Source organism: Nicotiana tomentosiformis, chromosome 6 (assembly GCF_000390325.3).
Source record: "Nicotiana tomentosiformis chromosome 6, ASM39032v3, whole genome shotgun sequence".
Classification (NCBI taxonomy): domain Eukaryota; kingdom Viridiplantae; phylum Streptophyta; class Magnoliopsida; order Solanales; family Solanaceae; genus Nicotiana; species Nicotiana tomentosiformis.
Window position 1 is genome coordinate 135,904,457 of NC_090817.1, and position 20,168 is coordinate 135,924,624.

The window sequence follows — 20,168 nt, forward strand, 5'->3', positions numbered from 1 at the left end:
GGACAGTTAATTTTTGGCTAAGTATATTTGGAGAACATCAATAGATTTCCTCACATTTATTTTTAAATTTTAGTTGTACGTCTAATTGATTTTAAGTAGTTTATTACTACTCCAGTACTCTAGGATTGGATCTATAACATTTTGTTTTATTTCAGTGTTCATATTGTGTAAGAGTTGCAATTAGTTTCTTTTTCTTGCAAGTTAAAGTTTTGAGGTTAGGAATCTCTGACTTCTTATTGTCTATTTTTTTTGCTTTTTGTTATGTCTTTTACTGTTACAGCATTTACAAACTTCATATAGATTGTTGCTGCCTGCTTAGTTGTTAGTCAAAATGAAAGAAAATATTTTATTAAATCTCTGAATGATCTCTGCAAGTTCTCCATAAATCTCCACATATAAAATAAGCTACTAATATTCCAACACCCCTATTTATAATAGTACGAAACATATTTCAACTAGAAACATGAAAACCTATTCCTATACAATTCTGACTACAAATCATATTTAAACATGAATTAAATAAACTTGCAAATACCAAACCCTAAATGAGTTTTGATTTCCCACTACAACTTTGAATTAGTTTTCCAACACAAAACATTTCAAGTAACAAACTTACAATGACAGAGAAGTAACTGCACAATACCAAATGTAAAAGCAAAATTAGATATACAAATGACGAATAAAGAGGGTAAGTAAGATGAGAGTGAACAAAAGGAACCAAAAAGATGAAGAATGAAAAAGAATAAACTATATATTGAATATATAGTAGTTGAGAATTCAGTTGTAACTCAGCAAGCAGTGTTGCTATCTTGCATGTAACGTGCAAGTTTCAGTTCTGTACCTCGCACAGAATATAAACTTCCCTTATAATTTCATAAGAAGGTCATCTGCATAAAGTTGGATGTAGAAAATAAGCAAAATCAGAAGCACATGAACCAAATTACTAATGCAGTGGATGCAAATTCGCAAGTTGAAACAAGCTAAAGTATCTAAAAGTATCAGCGTTGTTAGGGCCGGCTCTAATGTGTTTAGTAGTAAGGCTTGAGCCCTAGGCCCCCAAATTTTGGCTCCATTATTTTAAAAATAATAGGTTTATAGGTATTTAAAAAATAATATTTAGTACTTTTAATACAAAAGTAGAGTTTTTAATATAAAAGGAAAGAAAGCTCTTTAGATACATAAATAAAGTAATAATTTGACTTACTTAAACACGGATAGATGAATAGTTTTTCCAACATTTCAATTTTTCACTTCTTATTCCTTCATTAGATAACGTATAAAAATTTTAATCTCCTTTTCTGTCTTTCTCTTTAATATTCTTACTCACATTCTTTCTCCAAGAAATTTAAGCTTCTAATAGTTCTATACTTCTATTGCTCTATAAAATCTTATCTAAAATTAACAATATCTCAAGAAAGATTAAATGAGTTGGCTATATTATCAATTGAAAATGAATTATTAGGGAAAATCGACTATAAAAAGGATTATTAACACTTTGTATCTCAAAAAGTTAGAAAAATAGATTTCAAATAAAAACATATCGTATAACTTTCTTTTAAAAATTTAAGCCTCATTAAATTTTGGCTTTAGGCCATGTATATACTTGAGCCGCTCTTGAGAGTTGTTATGCTCTCAAGTCACTAAAGGGCAGTCCGGTGTACTAATCTCCCGCTATGTGCGGGGTCCGGGGAAGGACCGGACTGCAAAAGTATATTGTACGCAGCCTTCACTAAAGAGAGAAAACAAGCAACATTTTGGATTTTTTAGAAAGCATGTTAAGACAGAATTTCCATTTATTACATCTCTTTTGTGTGCTTGGCACATCTTAATGAGACTATTTCTCTTCCTTTTTCTTTTTCTTTTTATATCTTTTTGCTCTAGAACAGATATGTGCAACAGCTAAACTAGTTCAGGTAAATAGTCTATCTTGTCAACACTCATCATCTTTCTATTTTTTCAAGCTCTATCATCTGATATGCTTCCGGAACTTATCACGGTGTTAGAGAAGGACCAAATTTCTTTCAAAAAAAGCTTTCGGTCATTAGAATCTCAAAGAAGGTTAAGATTGCTACCAAACTTATAGAGCACACAAAAGACAATTTTACTCGACTCTCAAGTCAAAGTAAGTGCTTTCCGTTAACTGAAGTGAACCTAAAGAGATCATAATAATATACGAAGCTATTGAAATTAATTGAGATAAACCATATTTAATTAAACCATGAAAATTACCATGGTAAAAGATTGAAGTTTTACCAGCTTAACTCGTCTTGGGCAAGATTGCGACTGTACAAAGGAAACTCAAAAAGGAATACAGTTTTGAACCATGGAGGAAGCTTTCCGTATAATCCAGGGGGCAGCAGAATGAGAGGGCTGAAACATTCAAAATTTTCAAATCAATGTTACATTTTCCATCAATAATCAGGAAAAAAGCAGTTAGAATCTATGTGCTGACCTTGTTGTCCTCTTATATACTCTATATTCAGCTACATTTCCATGTTTCTTGTCTGCTGATTCCTGTTTAATGTACACTTTAATGGTATAAGTTAATGTTTGAAGGGGCACATGCGGTAGTCAAAAGAAATAAGTAAACGATAGCACCTCAAGCAGGGGTATGCCACTAACAAAAAGAAGCAGCAATGTTAAGAATATTGGTCCAAGAATAACGAGCCATTCAGCACCCTCAAGCACTGGTGTCGAAGCCACAAATATTCCCCACCACAGAAGGATCTGAAGACAAGTAAAAAAAGCACGATGTAGTTTAATGATAGATGAAACTGGAAAAAGATGAAAAAATACAACCAAGAAATGAAGATTTCAAGAATTCAAATAAGCGTTTCCTTACTCTTCATGTGAAATGCAACACTTGTTATGCGGAGAAAACATAATTACATTGGTAGCCTAAAGCAGAAAATCTTATTGATTTGCCTCTGCCGTCTAACCAACCAAACCAAAAAAACTCTATCCTTTCTATTTTTTGACATATAACCACTTCAGCTCATTATGCAGAAAAAGGACCCCTCACCACTCCCTGCTCGCCAAAAGTGGCAATGTATCATTGCTCGAGACATGAAATAAACACATCAAGAAAGGATAAACAAATATTGTGTGATTGAAACCAATGAGTTGTAAGCTTCAGGATTTGATTTGTGCACAGCACTGTGTAAATTGACAACTTGTTGCTATGAATTCGTATTATTCCCATTGTCCCACGTTACTAGTCCTATGTTGACTGGGCAGAGAAAGTTAAAAACTATGGTATTCTAAAAAATGTAAACATAGTAGAGCTGTAGAGTTGAAAATTACCTTACAGGAAGATTGAAATGTTCCATGTACTTCTAATCTAAAACATTCCATTTAAGAAAAATGGACATCATATTGCCACCAACCAAAAAGGGAAGTAGGACCTCGATATTTGAATAAGGGACAGCCCGGTGCACTAAGTTCCCGCTATGCGCGGGGTCCGGGGAAGGGCCGGACCACAAGGGTCTATTGTACGCAGCCTTACCCTACATATTGCAAGAGGTTGTTTCCGCGGTTCGAACCAGTGACTTCCTGGTCACATGGCAGTAACTTTACCAGTTATGCCAAGGCTCCCCTTCAATATTTGAAGAAGGAAATATTTCTTAGGAAGATAAGTAGGATCATATAGAGATCAAAACGTTCCTTTGTGGTACAATAATGCTTGTGTATGAAACATTCTCAGCACAGAAGCAAGAGAACTCTAGATCCGACATGTTTAGCCCCGAGGATATCAAATTTCTATATCCCAGCAATATAAAGAGAAAATTGAAAGTCTGACCTCGCCAAAATAGTTTGGATGACGGGAATACTTCCAAACTCCAACATTGCACCACTTTCCTCTATTCTCTGGGGAGTTCTTGAATGCCAACTTTTGTTGGTCAGCTGTAATCTCCACTGAAAATCCAATAGACCACATAATCCAACCAATAATGTCTACTGCTTGAAGAGATGGCTGGTGGTCACTTGCATTAACAACTGTTACCGGTAAACTAACAGTCCATACCCAGATTGCCTGTAATGGAAATGAAACTATGATTCACATTAAGTGAGAAAAATCTTATCTTGCTGTAAGCATAAAACCAGGATATGCATGATAATTTGGTAAGATGGTTTTGAAAAGGAAACAGAACCTGAAATATCCAAAATACTGCCAATTTACCCAGATTATCACGCTTATCATCAAAACGTCTATCCTCGCCCCACTGTAATATCCTGATTCGAACAAAAAGGCCAATTAGTATCTGTTACGAACATTCCTCTCTGTTTTTTCTACAGAACACAATAATTTTGTAATCAAGCAAACTGAAATATCATATCACTTGTGCAAGATTGAGCTATTGCATTCAACACACCTCCAATGTGACTTTAAGATGTGTGAATTATTTTTTTCCAAAGAAAAAAGGATATATCCACTGTAATATCCTGATTAAAACATTCACTAATGTGGAAAGATGCCTAGAAGTGCAAGTGAAAGTCGACACTAGTATATGAAGTTGAGAAGGAAAGGATAGAGAGTGCTCGACTGCTCGTGCTGTAAAGAAGCAGAGGAAACATTTCGACAGAAACTTAAATGTGGAGGTGGTACCATTAAGAGTATTTATCAGAGTGGTGTTTCAGTACTATCCACACAGTGTAACATTAAGTTACAAAAATAGGATGCTATACATACAACTAGAGCATGGAAACAAGGTAAGGGGATTTTGTGAATCTGGAATTATGAGAAGACAGAATTAGGCTCTAATATGAAAAGAGCAATTATCTGCTTCTTGAAAATACTAACACATGACACACAATAAAATGGCAGCCTTACCTCATTAATAGAAATAGCCCGAGTCGAAGGCCCCATACCACGACAAACACAGACAAAACCACCTGAAAGATGAGCAAAATAGAGTTTAAAAAAATATATATGCAACAACTTTGGGGCATGCTTAATTATGTATTTAAGCTCATTCTTGATCCAAATATGCACAAAACACCGCCAATATGTGCAACAAAAACTTAAAAGCTCGTAAGATTGACTTCAGTGGAGCAAGAAATTGTCAAAGTGGAGAAGTAATGCTGTCCATTTCAAAGCATGGAAGTGCTTGTTGAAAGCAAAGTTCCCATCTCGAATGACTAAAGTTAGATGGGACAAAGAGGAAAGGAAGCTGCTTTTCTTTCTATTCTCTTGTGTAGGGGCTGGGGGAGATATGTCAACAAAAATAACTTGAACAAATTAGACAAACTGCAAAATTAAATCAGAAACTGAAGAAAACGACTTACCTGTCGAAAATTCCATGAACCCTTTAGTATCAAAGTTAAAGCAGCAAGCACAATGAAATTTGTACCTCCTGTGTGAAGATAATGAGAAAATGACAGACATCATTAACAAAAAGTGATAAATCATGGTTCATAATTGAGCTTCTTTTAGCAGTAACATGGTGAACTTCAAAAATAAATGTAAATCCCTTTGATATCCCCTGAGAATTTCCACAATAAATGCAAATCCCTATGATACATTCGAGAATACAAAGTCTTATTACAACAACAACAACAACATACCTAGTAAAATCTCACGATTGGGGGCTCGGGAGGGTAGTGTGTACGCAGACCTTACCCTAGCTTGTGAAGGTAGGGAGGTTGTTTCCGATAGACAATACAAAATCTTATTGCACCCCAAAAATGGATTCTTTATTCTTAAATGCAAATTTCAAAGAATAAGGCTTGCTGATCTTGCTACGCAACAAACCTTTTACTTAACTTTGAAAAGCTCCAAGATAGGCACAAAGCAGTTATTCTTTAAGTAAAACAAATTCCAAACTATTATATTGATTACACTAAACATAGTTTTAGAGGACAAACATTCTTACCCGCGAAGTCAGTCACTTTATCAAACTTGAGGAGTGCTGTAATTATAAAAAAGATAAACTGGTAACCAACCTGCCAACAAAAAGATATTAAAGAGTGAATTAATTAGAGAGATTTTATTTGTTTGTAAAGGGTGTAAAGGAAGAAAGAATGAAGAAAAAGTAAGGAGGTGGTTACTGTAACAATGGCAGTTAGTCCCAAGAAATGGGAGTCGATTACTGTCCCCATTAATTCTTCCAACAATTGGTACGTACTAATGCCTAATGGAATCCTTACTATATTGGGTAATTGAGAATCTTCAAAATACGTACTACGTCACCACTAGTATTGTCCTCATAATCTACTGCCTTTTGTGTGGTTAGGATTTGTTGTTGAATTTTTGCTGCTTTTGACTTGTCTACCCAAATCTTTTCTCATTTAATTTTCTCGTTCATGATTTTTTATTCCTTCCTTGTTTACCTTAGCTGGTACTTTTATTCCTTCCTTTTGTTTTACACTGCTTCATTTAAAAGATTTGGATATCATGAGCATGTAAGATGGTACTCTATATTTTTAGCAACTACTGATTCCAATGCCTCACTTCTGTCCTTCAGGGGTCGTTTGGCAGGATGTATTACGGAAAAATAATAAGTAGTATATTGTATTAGCTTTGTTATTATAAATCTCTTATATGGTAGTGTTTTTCAACTTATGTATAACTAATACATGATATTAGTAATACCATAATTTTTAATACATGGATAAACATGTATACACCCCTACACAATGTATATTATTTTTAATATACCAAACCAAATAGTGGATAAAAAATAATTTCACTATAACTAATCACAGTAAAACTAATCCCAACATTTCAATACTATTCTCATACGCCCTACAAAACGACCCCTAAGAAAATATAACATGCATATTACCCCATTGTTTATTACTTCTATGCCCCAATTATGTGTTCGAGAATCAATTTTGATATAAATTCGGCTGTCGAACCTTTAAAAATTTTAAAATAAAATTTACATATTTGAAAACTACGTAAAAAAAAAAAAATTAAAAAAGTAAATGACAATTGTGAGACTCGAGAAATCCGAACACTGCCGTATAACTTGGTACGGAGGGAGTGCAATCTTTGCGTTTGGGTTAGTTAAACGCTTATTGCAGAGAAGAGTTTGAGCTTCTTTTAAGCAACAAATTCCTTTTTAATTACAAAAGAGAATTTCAAAATGAATATACAAGGGCAGATAGACAATTTTCAAGACCGGGGAACACTGCCAAAAATACTAAAAAGATGAAACAAAAGAATCACCATTGGCTCAATATGAAGTAATGTATTTGTCAGGATCTTTTGATGCCTTCCTTTAGTTTCTTGTGCACAAATTTACACTTGTCATCCTTTCTAACAAGAGATACTCCCCTTTCCTCCTTCACTAATCCTGATCTGCAGTTGGATCTTCTACGATTCGCGATGGCTGACCCTTTATCGGACCTCTGCCAGCCCGTGGTCTTGGTGCCTGGGAACTTATAGGCTTTTGTAGTGGTTTCAAAGCAGCCATAATCTCAGCAAATGAAGGCCGTAACCTTGGATCTCTGCACGTAAAAAAGCACATTGTTTAATCATCTATGTTTATCCTGAACTAGTCGTGGTCGGCTATATGAATCATCTGTATCTTTATGTTGTATTCAGAAAAGCATCAACTAAAAATTTATAACCAGCAGGATGGCTGGCCGAAATTCCGGAAAAAGATAATGAAAAAAATCTACAAGCTGGTCGCCACAGGACCGAAACATTATAGATACTCACGTTTGCCAGCATTTCCTGATAATGTCTGCAATAGCCGGATCCATATCCTCTGGTATGTCAAGACGTCGGTGCTGAAATCCCACAGCACCAACAACTTGCATCGGGTTCATTCCTCCCCATGGTTGCTGCAAAGTACAGAGCTCCCATAGTATGACGCCAAAGCTATATACATCACATCTGCAGCACACAGTTTAATAGTCCAACATCAGCATCATACACCAGGAAGAAATACACACAATTTATTTTTGAAAATGTCACCCTTTATTGCCTGGAATTTTTCTAAACCATTTGTTTAGACATACTTTTCATTGGAAGGTTCATTTCTCAGCACTTCTGGGGCCATCCACTCTGCCTGAGAAACAAAATGACTCAAAGAAATATGAGAGCTGATGTGGAAAATCACTACATATATAGCAAAACATAGAAACCAATCAAATGTTTCACATTCCAAAAGTACATAAAAACACTTAAAAGATCTCTAAGCAAGCATAACAGTGACAAATCTGCACTAAATAACCAAAATTTTATACTTCGATGCATGTTAAGTTAACTCATAAAGAAAAAATATCGCATGCTACACCTCTGCAGGTCTAAAGGAAATTGGTGTACTACTGCCATTGTTAACTTTCTATCCTCGTTATTGCAAATGTGTGCTGCAAAAAGCTTAACTACACAGTGTCTTCCACGAAAATACCAAATAGTACAGCTTTGTTTCTTATCAAAATTGGCATGTTTATCAATCACCATCATGAGCAAGTATATTCCTATAACGTAGCTAATTACCTTGAAATATCCAGAGAAGCTTTAATTTTTAATCTAAGATCAATAAAACAGCAGAAAGTAATATCAAATAGAAGCTGGCTTTGTAATTATTTTTTCACAAATCTGAAATCATATAGATGAAAATCTAAAATACAGAATTGGTAGCTAGACACTCTTCCCTGAAGGTAAACCTCTCATGAATTTTTATTTTCCGAACCATGGATGGATCATAGCAACATTCTTTCAGGAGAAAATGGCAATAAAAACATCTTCAAAGGCCAGAGAGTATAAGGACCAACAGCATTGACCTTATCTTCTGAAGGGCTGATATAAAATGACGTGCAATTATTAGCCAGTATACAGGACAGAAGCATTACAATTTACATCAAGAAAGGCTCCCCAAAGAAATACCCAGGCATGGTGTGGAACAAAAAACACAATATATAAGAGAAATATCAATCATCGGTTTGAGTTATATTGGCAAGACCAGCAGCTCTAGAATGCAACAAGGAGCAAGTATATTGAAGTTCAAACAGAAAACCAATAGATTTCAACTGTCCTGCTTACCGTCCCAGCAGTCGACCTGGATGAAAGAAATGTGCTGTGCTTCATTCTTGACAGTCCAAAATCACATACCTAGAGACAGAAAATCAAAACGTATCACATGGATTCTTAGTGAAAAGCAAGCAGCAACATTTCCTAGTTTTAAGAGTTAACGGAATTCCACCTTCACAACCCAGTTCTTATCTACTAGGAGATTTGGAGACTTCAAATCTCGATGAACTATCATGGGTGTGCAGTTGTGTAGATAGTTCATCCCTCGAGCCTGTTAGTTTAGTAAAGCACACAGATCAGAAAGTCAAAAACTAATGTAAATGGCTTAACATATGGAGAAATTAAAAATGAAAAAAGTGTGATCATACAGCATCAAGAGCCATCCTCAACCTTCTTCGCTCATCTAACTGATTGTTGGGTCGATGGATTAATCTGTATAAACTGCCTCTGCAGACCAAAAAAAAAAAAAAATTGAATCCAAGTTATCATTACCACAGTCCAAATTTCCAGCTGACTGGTGGTTCTATTTCAGATTTCCAGGTTAACATATAAACCACCACTTCACATAAACTGACGACCAAAATCACCATAAAAGTGAGGTATATTTCAATTATCTCTAAATTTCCCATAGTATTTAACATACCGATGAAGAAACTCAGTAACAATTGAAAGATGTGGAGAACGAGTGACAGCCCCCATGAATAAAACAACATTAGGATGCCTGAGCCTTTTCATGATCCGCACCTTGCAAGCCACAAGATGAATTTAGAGTATACAACAAATTGCAATCCAGAAGTTAAGGTAAGCAACACATCAGAAGATGAAGCACTGTAATGCTATCATCACAGCTAGGGGAAACTGGATTGGTTTAGTGTCAGAATTCAGAAAGTGATTAAAATGGATTGTTGCACACAATACCTTCGGCGACGCCCTTCAGAAAAAAATCTCATGAAAACTTTCATCGGCTTTGTTAATAATGCAGCAGAACTATAAAAAAGTAAAACTATTTTTCTTTGAAGTTAAAATAAATAATTATACCGCCTTGCTATATGATACAAATGATAATTCCTTGCAGAGTTATCTCTTATCCAGAAGACAGTTTAAAGTTTAAACCCGAATTACCTCAAGAACAAAATGTTCGCCAGCTTTAACAATAATACGGCAGAACTGTTAATGATGACCGGACATCATGCTATGTATATATATTTGATAATTCATTACCACGACTTACAGCAAGAAAAGCCCGTAGGAGATTATAAACGTGATCAGGAAAAGCAGAACTAAATACCTATGTTTCATCAGGTATGAGTTAGGAAAAAAAAGTGACAAAAGTTTTTCAGTTTTCTGGTAACTTGAAATTTTGATGAAGCCAACCAAAACAGAAATGAATACTAAATATCAGGTTGTGTATTGCTATATATTTGTTCCAAGTAATGTTGGAATACAGTTCGGATAAAGTATCTGGTACGTATTTGTCCCTTGAAATTTTTTGCTTAACAGATAGAAGAATCCTCTGGTCAGATAGGAGTATGCTAAAAGCAACAAAACTGTTTTCAGTAAGTTAAGATTATGCTAAAATTGTACCTGAGGAATTCACATTATGTGGAAATTAATGAAAAGGATTAATTAGGGCATACAGGGAATACGAGTGTGATTTTAAACGCAAGAGGAGGAGTTCGGATTCCAGCGGTGATGCAATGCATGAAGACTGTTGTTTCTTCCATTTTATGCAATACTAGACTAGATTTAAAATCTTAAACTTACTACTGTGTTTGATAGTGTAGTTTCTTTTAATAATCCAAGTTAGTTATAAGAAAAGGCAAGAGTACGAACGCAGACTCGAGATCTCTGGTATATATAGCTGAGCAACAAGACACTGGGGCGTCGACTAGAAAATTGATAAGAATTAAAAAGGTACTATTGATCATACAATTTCATACTTCTTTTTACATTTTCCTTTGAATATGTGAATGCTTCTCTCAATATGTGCATTTGACTGAAAACTAGAGCATCTGTCACAGGCTTGCAGCTATAGTTCTAATTGTGCATTTGACTGAAAATTATTCCCTCCAAGATTTTGCCATCAGCTTTTAAAACTTATTCAAGAGTAAGATCTCTGGGGGCACGATGATAGTTTCAAGCGTTGTAATATTTAAGAACACTGATAGTGGCCTATGTTAGACAAGGGTAATACCTCACTTCTAAATTCTTCGAGGGAGTCACCGGTTATATCTTGATCCAGGAACTTCTTCACAGCAACTTCCTGTAAATAAGAAGGCTTAATCTTTTTGTATTACTTCAAGTTGAAGAAAATAAGGAACACTTAAGTGCAGTCTATTTGTTTTCATTTATAGTTGATGACTGTAATGAATGAATGAATGAATGAATAACAGAAGCTATTGTACAAGATTACGTGTATGCTACAAATGTATTGACCCAGAACCGGACAGGTTCAGCAAATAACTCAGCAGTCGAAAAAACAGAGACATCATCATATAAAATAAAATAAAAAGGACAGCCCGGTGCACTAAGCTCCCGCTATGCGCGGGTCTGGGGAAGGGCCCATCATATCAAATTTGAAATACAGAAATTTAAGCAGATTCTCAAGTGTAAACAGTGTCTAGAACGTAATGCAAATTTGATCCACAAGAGAGTCGCCAAAAGATCAAGGAATCTTCTCATTATTAAGTTCTTGAATATTTGACCCGCAATTTGGATCTGTTAGCTTTAAGTTGCAATCAATCTAGTTATTCGGCTAGATAAAAAAAGAAAGCTCTGCTCTGCCTTTTTATGCGTGAAGGAAACAAATACCACGTAAAATTTCTTTTGAACCAACCGCAAAATAAATTAAATGAAACCCCAATTGGCACAAGGATAATGAACTTACAGTTCCATGCCACTCTCCACGATAGACCTCTCCATAGGATCCTAGAACATAAAGATTATGAGAAGTGTCAGATAACAGAGTTTAAATCACCTACACAACAGAAGCTTCAAGTTTGGTAAAACATAATGCAGGTCATACCAAGTCCGATACGCTCACCCAAGGCGATATCCTCCCATGGAATCTCACAATCTGCCACATCATCAAGTGTCACATCTGATTTAGCGCTATCATTACCGCTTGACCTATCTGATATTCTTTCACCCTCTGAATTTGCTCCTAGCGCCTCATGCTCTTGATCACCACTTCGCTGGTGCTCATAAATGGCAGTATCAGCATCTCCATCAACTCTTCCATAGTCTACATGATTAAGGAAGACAGCAGGATTAACTGGTGAATGGCACATCTCTCCAAATTTTCATGTTGTTACCAAAATGGAACAAACAATTTGTTGACAAGTTGTATATACCTCCTAGTGCCTCGTATTGCCTACTGACAGCTGCAGTTGTTGCTACCACTGCTGCAGCTGTGGCAGTGGCAGCAGCTGCTACAGGGAGGTCGGTATGAGAGTTAGTCTTGGCTGCAGCTACTACCATCGAAGAAGCAACAACAGCTGCTGCTGCAGCGGCGGCAGCAGCAACAGGCATTTGTTTCATAGGTTTCGACGGAGCAACTTCACTCTGTCTGGAGACTTGCTGTTCCCCAACTTCTCTCACATCTGGCTGAGGTTCAAATGATCCACATGCGTTGCCCTTAGAGTATGAACCGTGATAAGGCAGAGGAGGTAAGAAGCGGGCACGATTCGCATCAGATTGACCCCTGAATTGGAACTCGCCTCTTTTCTTACGTTCTATTTCCTCTAGTCTGGATTTTCCCTCTACATGAGATACATCTAATTGCTCTGGATACATTTCAGCGAACAGGTTTGGTGGTGCAATAACTCCACTTTCAAGTAAAACAGTGTGAAGTTTTTGAGCTAGCTGTGGATTTTCTTTTGCGGCATCAATCATGTATTGCGAAGCATCCTTTACTTTCATTCTGCGTACAGCTGGAGAGCTAACACCTTCTGTCCATGAAGGAGATCTTGCATGTGTAAAAGGAGATCTTGCATGCCCAGCTCTCGAAGAAGTTTCTTGTCCCTGCTCCTTCGTAAAATCATTGAAAGTTTTATAACATCCTTTCTCTGCTTTTATCTGCTGTTCCGAATTACTAGAAGAGGGAGATTCATTTCCTGCAGTAGTGCTTTCTGCAAACCTGGATCTCTTGTCTGCCGTTCCATAATCTGAATGATCTTCCAATGATGAAGCAATACCATTGCTAGAGGAACCCGGATGAGAATCAACATCTTTAGAGGACGGACTGATGGAGAGAATAGATTCTTCATAGTCTCCATGAATTCCAGATGTATCAGATGGAATAAGTGTGCCGGGGTCAGCCATCAAATCGACAATATACTCCCTGCAAATGTATCATCTACTTTGTAAATAGAAAGAGACAACTTCAGAAGAAATTATACTATCCAAAAATAATCTCAAACAAAGTATTCAACGAATCCCTGCAGTACATAAACAACAGCACCAATTTAAGATCATGACATGCTGATTATGAAGGAAATTGGAGAAACATATTCACATTCCAAATTAATTACTATAGGTTTTTGAAACGTTTTATCAACTAAACCAAACAAACTTTTCAAGAATTTTATCTTAAATTTTGAACATTATGCTTCCTATTGCTGTCAAAATGGTGCTTAAGCCCTAAAGTGAGACGCAGGGCAAGCTCTGCACATTACCTGGCTTGGGTGGTGCTCCAGTGAAAGCGCTAAGTTGTGCACCTTAAACCAGTCAAACAACTGCTTTTTAAAAGTTTAGGGTAATATATGAGCCTCAGAGGCCTGGAAAGAACAGTAAATGAAGCTTGCGAAACGATATAGCAATTTTAAGGAAACTTTATAAATGAGTACCTTAGCAAGAGGAACTTTAAAATTCAGTACAAGAGAATTAGTTACTAGTTAGAAACTTAAAACGGTATCTTGCATCTGATCAAAAGCTTAAGAAGGCTTTTACTTCATACATTCCACTTCTTTTTCAACTTTCCTGATAATATTAGTGGTGTTTGCGTTTATAGTTTTTCTTTTCAATTATGTAAAAGTTTTTTTCTTCATTCTGTGCCTTTTCTTCATTAAAGCACGCATCTTAAGTTGCTCCTACCTTGGCAGTTTGCTACTACATTTCGTGTTATAAGGCTGATGCTTGCTCTGACTAACTCATAAGATGTATTCATGCAATGCATACCAGCCAAGGAAGAATATCCAAGAAAAGTGAAAATTCTGACCAAGTCCCAATATGTATACTGCTGACGAAACATAATAGAAAAAGATCGCAACTATAGCATCAAGGAAAGAAGATAAGATGAATAGCAGCAACCTTCCATCAATCTTCACATAGTTCATTGCAACATCATCTGAACCTGTATACTGCTTTCCTTTTACTAATCGGCAAGGGATCCCCACGCTGTCAGCCAAAACCTATACAATTTTCAGAAGTCAAAAGAATGTTATGGCATTATAGTCAAATCGTAGAAAATGAAAGGGTAAGGTTGACCAGTAGCAAGCGGAAGAGAAAATATCCAAAATAAAAATAATAATGTTGATGACGATCATGTAGGATGAAAATGGTGATGATGATGATGATGCAAAACAGTCAAAAGCACTATATCTGCAAAGCAATAGGACTCTTTGTTGTTCATGGCTCAAACTTTAATTAGTATAATTAAAGTACATATAAAAGAAGTGGGACAGAGGGGAAGGGGATATCTAGCAGATTCCATTTGACAAATAAAAGCACCCTTGAGATGCTAATGCACCAAACATAAACAAAACCTGTGGACGAATGTCATCGTACAGACACAACTAATCTCTACAAAAAGGATGAAACAGAACAAGGAGATACAAAGGCAGAAGCAATGGATATAGAATACTGACAAGTAGTTGGAAGGAACGAGAACTTGGGGACAAATACTGGAGTTAACTCAGATTAGAAGTGAACTCAGATCTAATGGTGTATCCAAGGCCCTCTGCTGACGTTCTGCCTAAATGAGTTTATTGTTCTATATTAAGATTGTACACTCTCCATCCGCAGAACCAATCATTTTTTGTGATGAGTAGATATCTTCTTCACCAACCCAAAGAAGGTCATCGTCATACATTCACAGTCTTAGCCAACTATAAAAGTTAATTAGGCTTTGGAAGTGAGATAAGGGTATTCAGATATCTCATGCATTTTCATTGTCAACAAGCAAGAGAACAAAAAAATCCATCACAATCAAATAAAAATCAAATAAGCTGTAGGTTTTAGAGTCCAAAATGCTTAGTACCTTGAATAACAGTGCACGATGACGAGCCAGTCCAATGGTCAAAGAACCAAGAGGCAAAACCATACTCCCTAGAGTTGCCTTTAGATTAAAACTAAGACTTCGCCATGCAAGCAACATGCTGTCTGGATCCGCAACTGGGCCCCCCATGTGGTCAGAAACTAGCACAGCAAGCTTCTGCATCAAACTGCTGTCTGAAAAATCTATAAGTTTTGACCTCAGCCCAACAGCAATCTCTAGAGCTCTCTGTTCAAGTTTCAACAACTTGGAGTCTGCAGCTTTACTGACAAGGATGGCTTCCCAACTGATATGATCTGATACTTTTGTTCTTTGCAGATCAATGAGGGATGGCATTTTTGAAGAATTGGACTCCATCAGGACGCCATACAGATCATAAAATCCATCCAGGATCTTGTCATCATAACTTAGAGCATTGTAATTCTGTGAAGCATTGATAAATCTATAATATGAGATATGTCATGTGTTAGAGAGGAATAGGACTAGAAAGGGAATTTTTTGCACAAATAGAAACTAATTTGATGATACAACAGAGCACTTATACACCACAAAATAAACCTCTCTACATTTCAGACAATCTAGCTGTCTACAATTCCACTTTCTGGTTGTTAAAGACAGAAAACCTATTGGTACCACTTTCACGCCAGACAAAGAATATGGAAACAAAAAAAAGGAAATATGTGCAGAGCAATGACTATGATATCTCCACAGCACAATATAGATTCGAACTATAGACTCTTGCCTGTGGCAAATGAAGGTGCTTGTAATGTGTTGCGAATCACCTATCATATGAGCTAGCAGGAAACGCTACACTGAGATGGCGCCTAACATGTGACAAGGTGGGTTTTGAGTGTGACCAGAACAAAGCTTACCCTCCCAGTACTACCAAGGTAAAAGATGGAAATTTCTTGCGAACGCGAACCTTCCCAGATGGCATGTCAACATTGCCACAGAAAGTTTGTATTCTCCATGTGTAGTCGTTGACAGTGTTTCCTCTAAACCCATATTTCGAAGCTTATTCCTTTTCTATTTTGTTGAGTAATTTCAGGTCCAATAATGTCAGTAGAGTTTGTACTTGGCATCTCTCTCTCCTCACTTATATCCATCAACTATTTATACTCATTGGTCACATAATTCCTCAGTCAAGCTAAACTCGGGTTTTTCCCGCTACTTTCACTACAGCATTTTGAATTCTAATATTTCCAGTAACTTATATGTGTTACTAATGGGTTCTCATCCATAACACAACCCAGGACCCCATGATATGAGTATTTGTGTTGGTTTCCTTCAATGAGAAGACAGTATACCTCCTAATTGCTGCAAATTGAACTTTTCTTTTTAGTTCTTTCAATTTCCTTTTTTTTTGGTGACAACCGTGGTGTACGAACCAGCTTTCGCACACCTCTACTGGATACTTGGTACCTCCCACCAGTATAGGTACCGAGCAACTCTGCCCATGAAGGATTAGCAAGATGGGAAGAAATCACCTATTGGTTTTTGTCTCTGTTGGGATTATGTAAAATTCATGCTCAAGTCAGCTTGAGGCCATCCCCAGACTTAGCCGAGGGCCCAAGTGCTTTTTTTCAGCATTAGGATTAACGAATCTAATAACCAACACCTTGAGGAATGACAAATACAATCAGCAGCAAGACAACTACCATTACCATTACACTTACAATGCTGGAATTCTAAAGGCTGAATTACATATACAACTAAAAACTAGATGCCTGTTCAGCAGTATTTCAACCAAAATCCACAGAAAAGATATACAAACTTCAAAGGCATACTCAATTTATCACATCAAAGTAAAATCAATATATGCTCAGTCAGATCATAAGGGATTGAATGACATGGCCATTTCCTTTCTTCTTCTTATTTTTTGGTGAAATGAATTTGATATACAATATATTTACCTAAAAGATTACTAAGCTATGCCTTAAAGTGTATAAAGCAAAGTAAACTAAGAGTTGGAATATGTATGGAACCAAATAGACAGCGACAAACATACCCAATACCGATATGCTACAACTTCTGCTGGAGCATTCTCTGGGGCAGAAGAGCCTAAACTGATCTGCTTAACAGCCTCAATCTGCACCGCCTCAGGGTCTTCCTTCGCACTCAACTCTAGAGCCAACTGAATTTGATATTCTTCCTCTACACTGGGATCCCTTGAGTTGCTAGACTCCGAATCACGCTGTACAGCATCTAAAGCAGCATCCAATTCACCAATAGTCACAGAGTCAGAATGTTCCATTCTGTTCCCTCTACTCACATTCGAGGAAGACGGAGGACTAGGACTTTTCCGATTTGTAACTGAATTTAACCATCCTGAAATTGCTGAAAAAGGTTTATTATCAGACCCCTGAGAGTTTCTAGAGTTTGAATTCCTTTCAGGAGATGAAACATCACTCAGTCTCTTGCTCTTTGAGGATGAGGTTGACCCTTCTGAATCCTCTGATTGATTTGACCCAATATGCAGTTTCTTGAGAAAATTTTTCATGTTGAATTCACTATACGCTAAACCACAATACTTTATACTACTAAAGAAACAAAAAAGCTGGCCATAAACCTCTCCATTGTCGCACTCCAATCATGAATCAATCTCAATTACAAATCACTTACCTTAAAACAAGCAATAACAAGAAGTGCAGAGTTTAAGCTCTTCCAATAAACCTTTAAAGTCAGCATCCAAAAACTTGACCAATCAAATCCAAGAACCGAACTTTGCTTCACTTCTGAATAGACCCCAGTTGTCAGTTCTCTCCTGAGCAGCAAAAAGACTCAATCTTGAAAACAATTTAAGAATTCACCCTAAAGAATACTCATATATTCTATACACACAACCAATCGACAATCTTGAAAAAGGTTTCTCCTTTATTGCCTTAACAATAAGAGCAAACCAATAAAGGGGTAGCAAAATGCAACAAAGATATAGAAAATGGTGCTTAAATGGACATAGGGAAGAAAGACTAATTGTATAGTCGAAATAAATGTAATTAAAGTGAAAAGGGATTTCAGTGGTCAGATTGGGAAAGGGAGTAAGGGCAAAGACAGCAAAGACCAACTAGTGGGGAGTAGGACCTCAATAATCAGAGCTGACCCACTTGGTTTTTTCTGAGGTTAAGGTACCACCACTGGCAACACCAACTTATTATATTCCCGTGTCCAAGAAAACAAAGAAAAAAGTTTGTACTACAAGTAATAATAAAAAATGGAGTAGTGAGTACTAGTAGTCTAGTACTAAAGTATTTTGCTGGGGAAGAAAACCAACTTGCCTGCTTTGGATCTCTCTCTCTTACACACACGCGCACTACTGAATGGCTATTGGCTGTTTTTGCTCCCAATACAGTACCAGGAGTTTGCATGAACGGGGCGGAGGTGGTTCGATCAAACCCAGTAATTTTTTTTTAAATCTTGTATTAAAAAATTTAATGAATATATAAAAATTATTAATTTAAAACTCATAAGCTTAAGATGATTATAATCTTGAACTCATAAAGCTCAAATCCTAACTTCATATCTAACTAGAAAGTGGCCGTAAGTGGTAAACTTGCTATAACTACAAAGAGTATAATATTGGAAAAGAGTAGTATAATATTGGAAAAGCACAACTCGTTACGTTTCCATAAAATGTAGAGGCAAAACTCAATTAACTCATAAGTACCTCTTATAAAATTCGATAAAATTTCTTACTCTTTCGTTTCAATTTAGATATCTTTCATTTTTAACTTGTTTTAAAAAACAGCAAATGGTCAAATATTTCTTTGTACTATGAGAAAATGTTTAAATATACCTTTCGTTATAACTTAGGTCCAAATATACGTATGCCGTAATACTATTGGTTCAAATATACCCTTATTTTATTAAATTTGTCCAAGGTGGATGTCACGTGGCATGCCACCTCAGCGCCCCTAATACATATATAAAAGATTAAAATTTGAAATATAATACTTATTTTTTATGGTAGCGGTAATGGTGACAATAGCGGTGGAAGGGAAGGGAATTTTAGTGGTGATAAAATATATTGGGGGTGCTGAGGTGGCAAGCCATGTGGCATCTACCTCATCAAATGTCAGTGACACATAAGATTGGATGTCCACACTTTGAACAAACTTAATGAAAAATAGGTATATTTGAACCAATAATATAACGATATGGATATATTTAAACATGTATATTTAAACTTTTTCAAATAGTATCGGGGTGTATTTAGCCATTTTCCGTTTAAAAAAATATCAATCTTTCTATAGTTAGCAACATATTTGAAAGATTGAAAGGGTTTATATTATAAATCTACAAGAATAAAGAATAGTACCGGAGTAGAATTTTCTCTCCCTACTGAATGGTGAATGGCTATTGGCTGTTTTTGTTCCCGGCATAGTACTAGGAATTTGCAAGTAGAAGAGTGGCAATAAGCGGTAAACTTGATGTAAGAGTGAGATATTGGAAAAGAAACTAACTTTTCTTTATTGTAGTACTATTTCTATTAATGAACGGCCAAAACTCGTCCTCCTCTATTCTACTTTGCATGACACAATTATTGTTTACAATCAAAGATATTCTACCTTTATTCATGATTTTATTAATTATAGTACATATTTTTACGTAACTTTGAAATATGTAAAGTTTACTTTTTAAAAAATTAAAAAAAAAACTATTTGAATTCACACTTAAAATCAAATAGTATGATCCTCATATCCTAACATAGTTGAACACTCTCTCTTTCCCTAATTGGTTGTGTAAAAGGAAATTTTTTTTTGGTAATAGGATTGTTGAATTTAAAGACAAGAGTGTGTTGCTCTAGTGGTGAGCACCCTCCACTTCCAACCAAGAGGTTGTGAGTTCGAGTCACCCCAAGAACAAGGTGGGGAGTTCTTGGAAGGAGGGAGTCGAGGGTCTATCGAAAACAGC

The 20,168-nt window shown here is 36.2% G+C and overlaps 2 protein-coding genes across 6 annotated transcripts; both read right to left on the reverse strand.

Annotated features, from left to right (window-relative positions):
* Positions 1–532: 532 nt before the first annotated feature.
* On the reverse strand, positions 533–6,205 carry LOC104103406 (uncharacterized). Of its 2 annotated transcripts, none has more exons than XM_009611306.4 (10): positions 6,049–6,205; positions 5,874–5,943; positions 5,287–5,354; positions 4,832–4,893; positions 4,152–4,233; positions 3,800–4,033; positions 2,599–2,727; positions 2,453–2,514; positions 2,254–2,370; positions 533–887 (listed from the first exon to the last, which is right to left on the reverse strand). In XM_009611306.4, coding segments are annotated over exons 1-10 (876 nt in total). In that variant the 5' UTR covers positions 6,100–6,205; the 3' UTR covers positions 533–886. The 2 variants fall into 2 exon arrangements, with proteins under 2 accessions (XP_009609601.1, XP_009609600.1); XM_009611305.4 differs by having other exon boundaries at positions 2,230–2,370.
* Positions 6,206–7,040: 835 nt separating this feature from the next.
* Positions 7,041–18,439, reverse strand: LOC104103405 (probable serine/threonine-protein kinase SIS8). 4 transcript variants are annotated; one of them, XM_033658007.2, is made up of 15 exons: positions 17,880–18,433; positions 17,266–17,594; positions 15,243–15,680; positions 14,294–14,394; positions 12,337–13,325; positions 12,009–12,227; positions 11,871–11,911; positions 11,178–11,246; positions 9,627–9,727; positions 9,352–9,430; positions 9,156–9,254; positions 8,996–9,064; positions 7,969–8,018; positions 7,667–7,843; positions 7,041–7,452 (listed from the first exon to the last, which is right to left on the reverse strand). In XM_033658007.2, the coding sequence occupies exons 2-15, from the start codon at positions 17,509–17,511 to the stop codon at positions 7,293–7,295; spliced, it is 2,838 nt and encodes a 945-aa protein (XP_033513898.1). In that variant the 5' UTR covers positions 17,512–17,594; positions 17,880–18,433; the 3' UTR covers positions 7,041–7,292. The 4 variants fall into 4 exon arrangements, with proteins under 4 accessions (XP_033513898.1, XP_009609596.1, XP_018628740.1 ...); XM_009611301.4 differs by having other exon boundaries at positions 17,266–18,434; XM_018773224.3 differs by lacking the exon at positions 17,880–18,433 and having other exon boundaries at positions 15,243–15,699; positions 17,266–17,404.
* Positions 18,440–20,168: the final 1,729 nt, after the last annotated feature.

Excerpts from the sequence above, each read along its gene's own strand:
- LOC104103406 (XM_009611305.4), bottom strand. The coding sequence starts at position 6,099 with ATGGGGACAGTAATCGACTCCCATTTCTTGGGACTAACTGCCATTGTT. Across the intron at positions 4,034-4,151 it reads CAGTATTTTGGATATTTCAG|GCAATCTGGGTATGGACTGT; the intron begins GTTCTGTTTCCT and ends TTTCCATTACAG. Across the intron at positions 2,515-2,598 it reads GTGGCATACCCCTGCTTGAG|GAATCAGCAGACAAGAAACA; the intron begins GTGCTATCGTTT and ends TACATTAAACAG.
- LOC104103405 (XM_009611301.4), bottom strand. The coding sequence starts at position 17,757 with ATGAAAAATTTTCTCAAGAAACTGCATATTGGGTCAAATCAATCAGAG. Across the intron at positions 13,326-14,293 it reads TATGTGAAGATTGATGGAAG|GGAGTATATTGTCGATTTGA; the intron begins GTTGCTGCTATT and ends ATACATTTGCAG. Across the intron at positions 9,065-9,155 it reads ATAAGAACTGGGTTGTGAAG|GTATGTGATTTTGGACTGTC; the intron begins GTGGAATTCCGT and ends TTCTGTCTCTAG.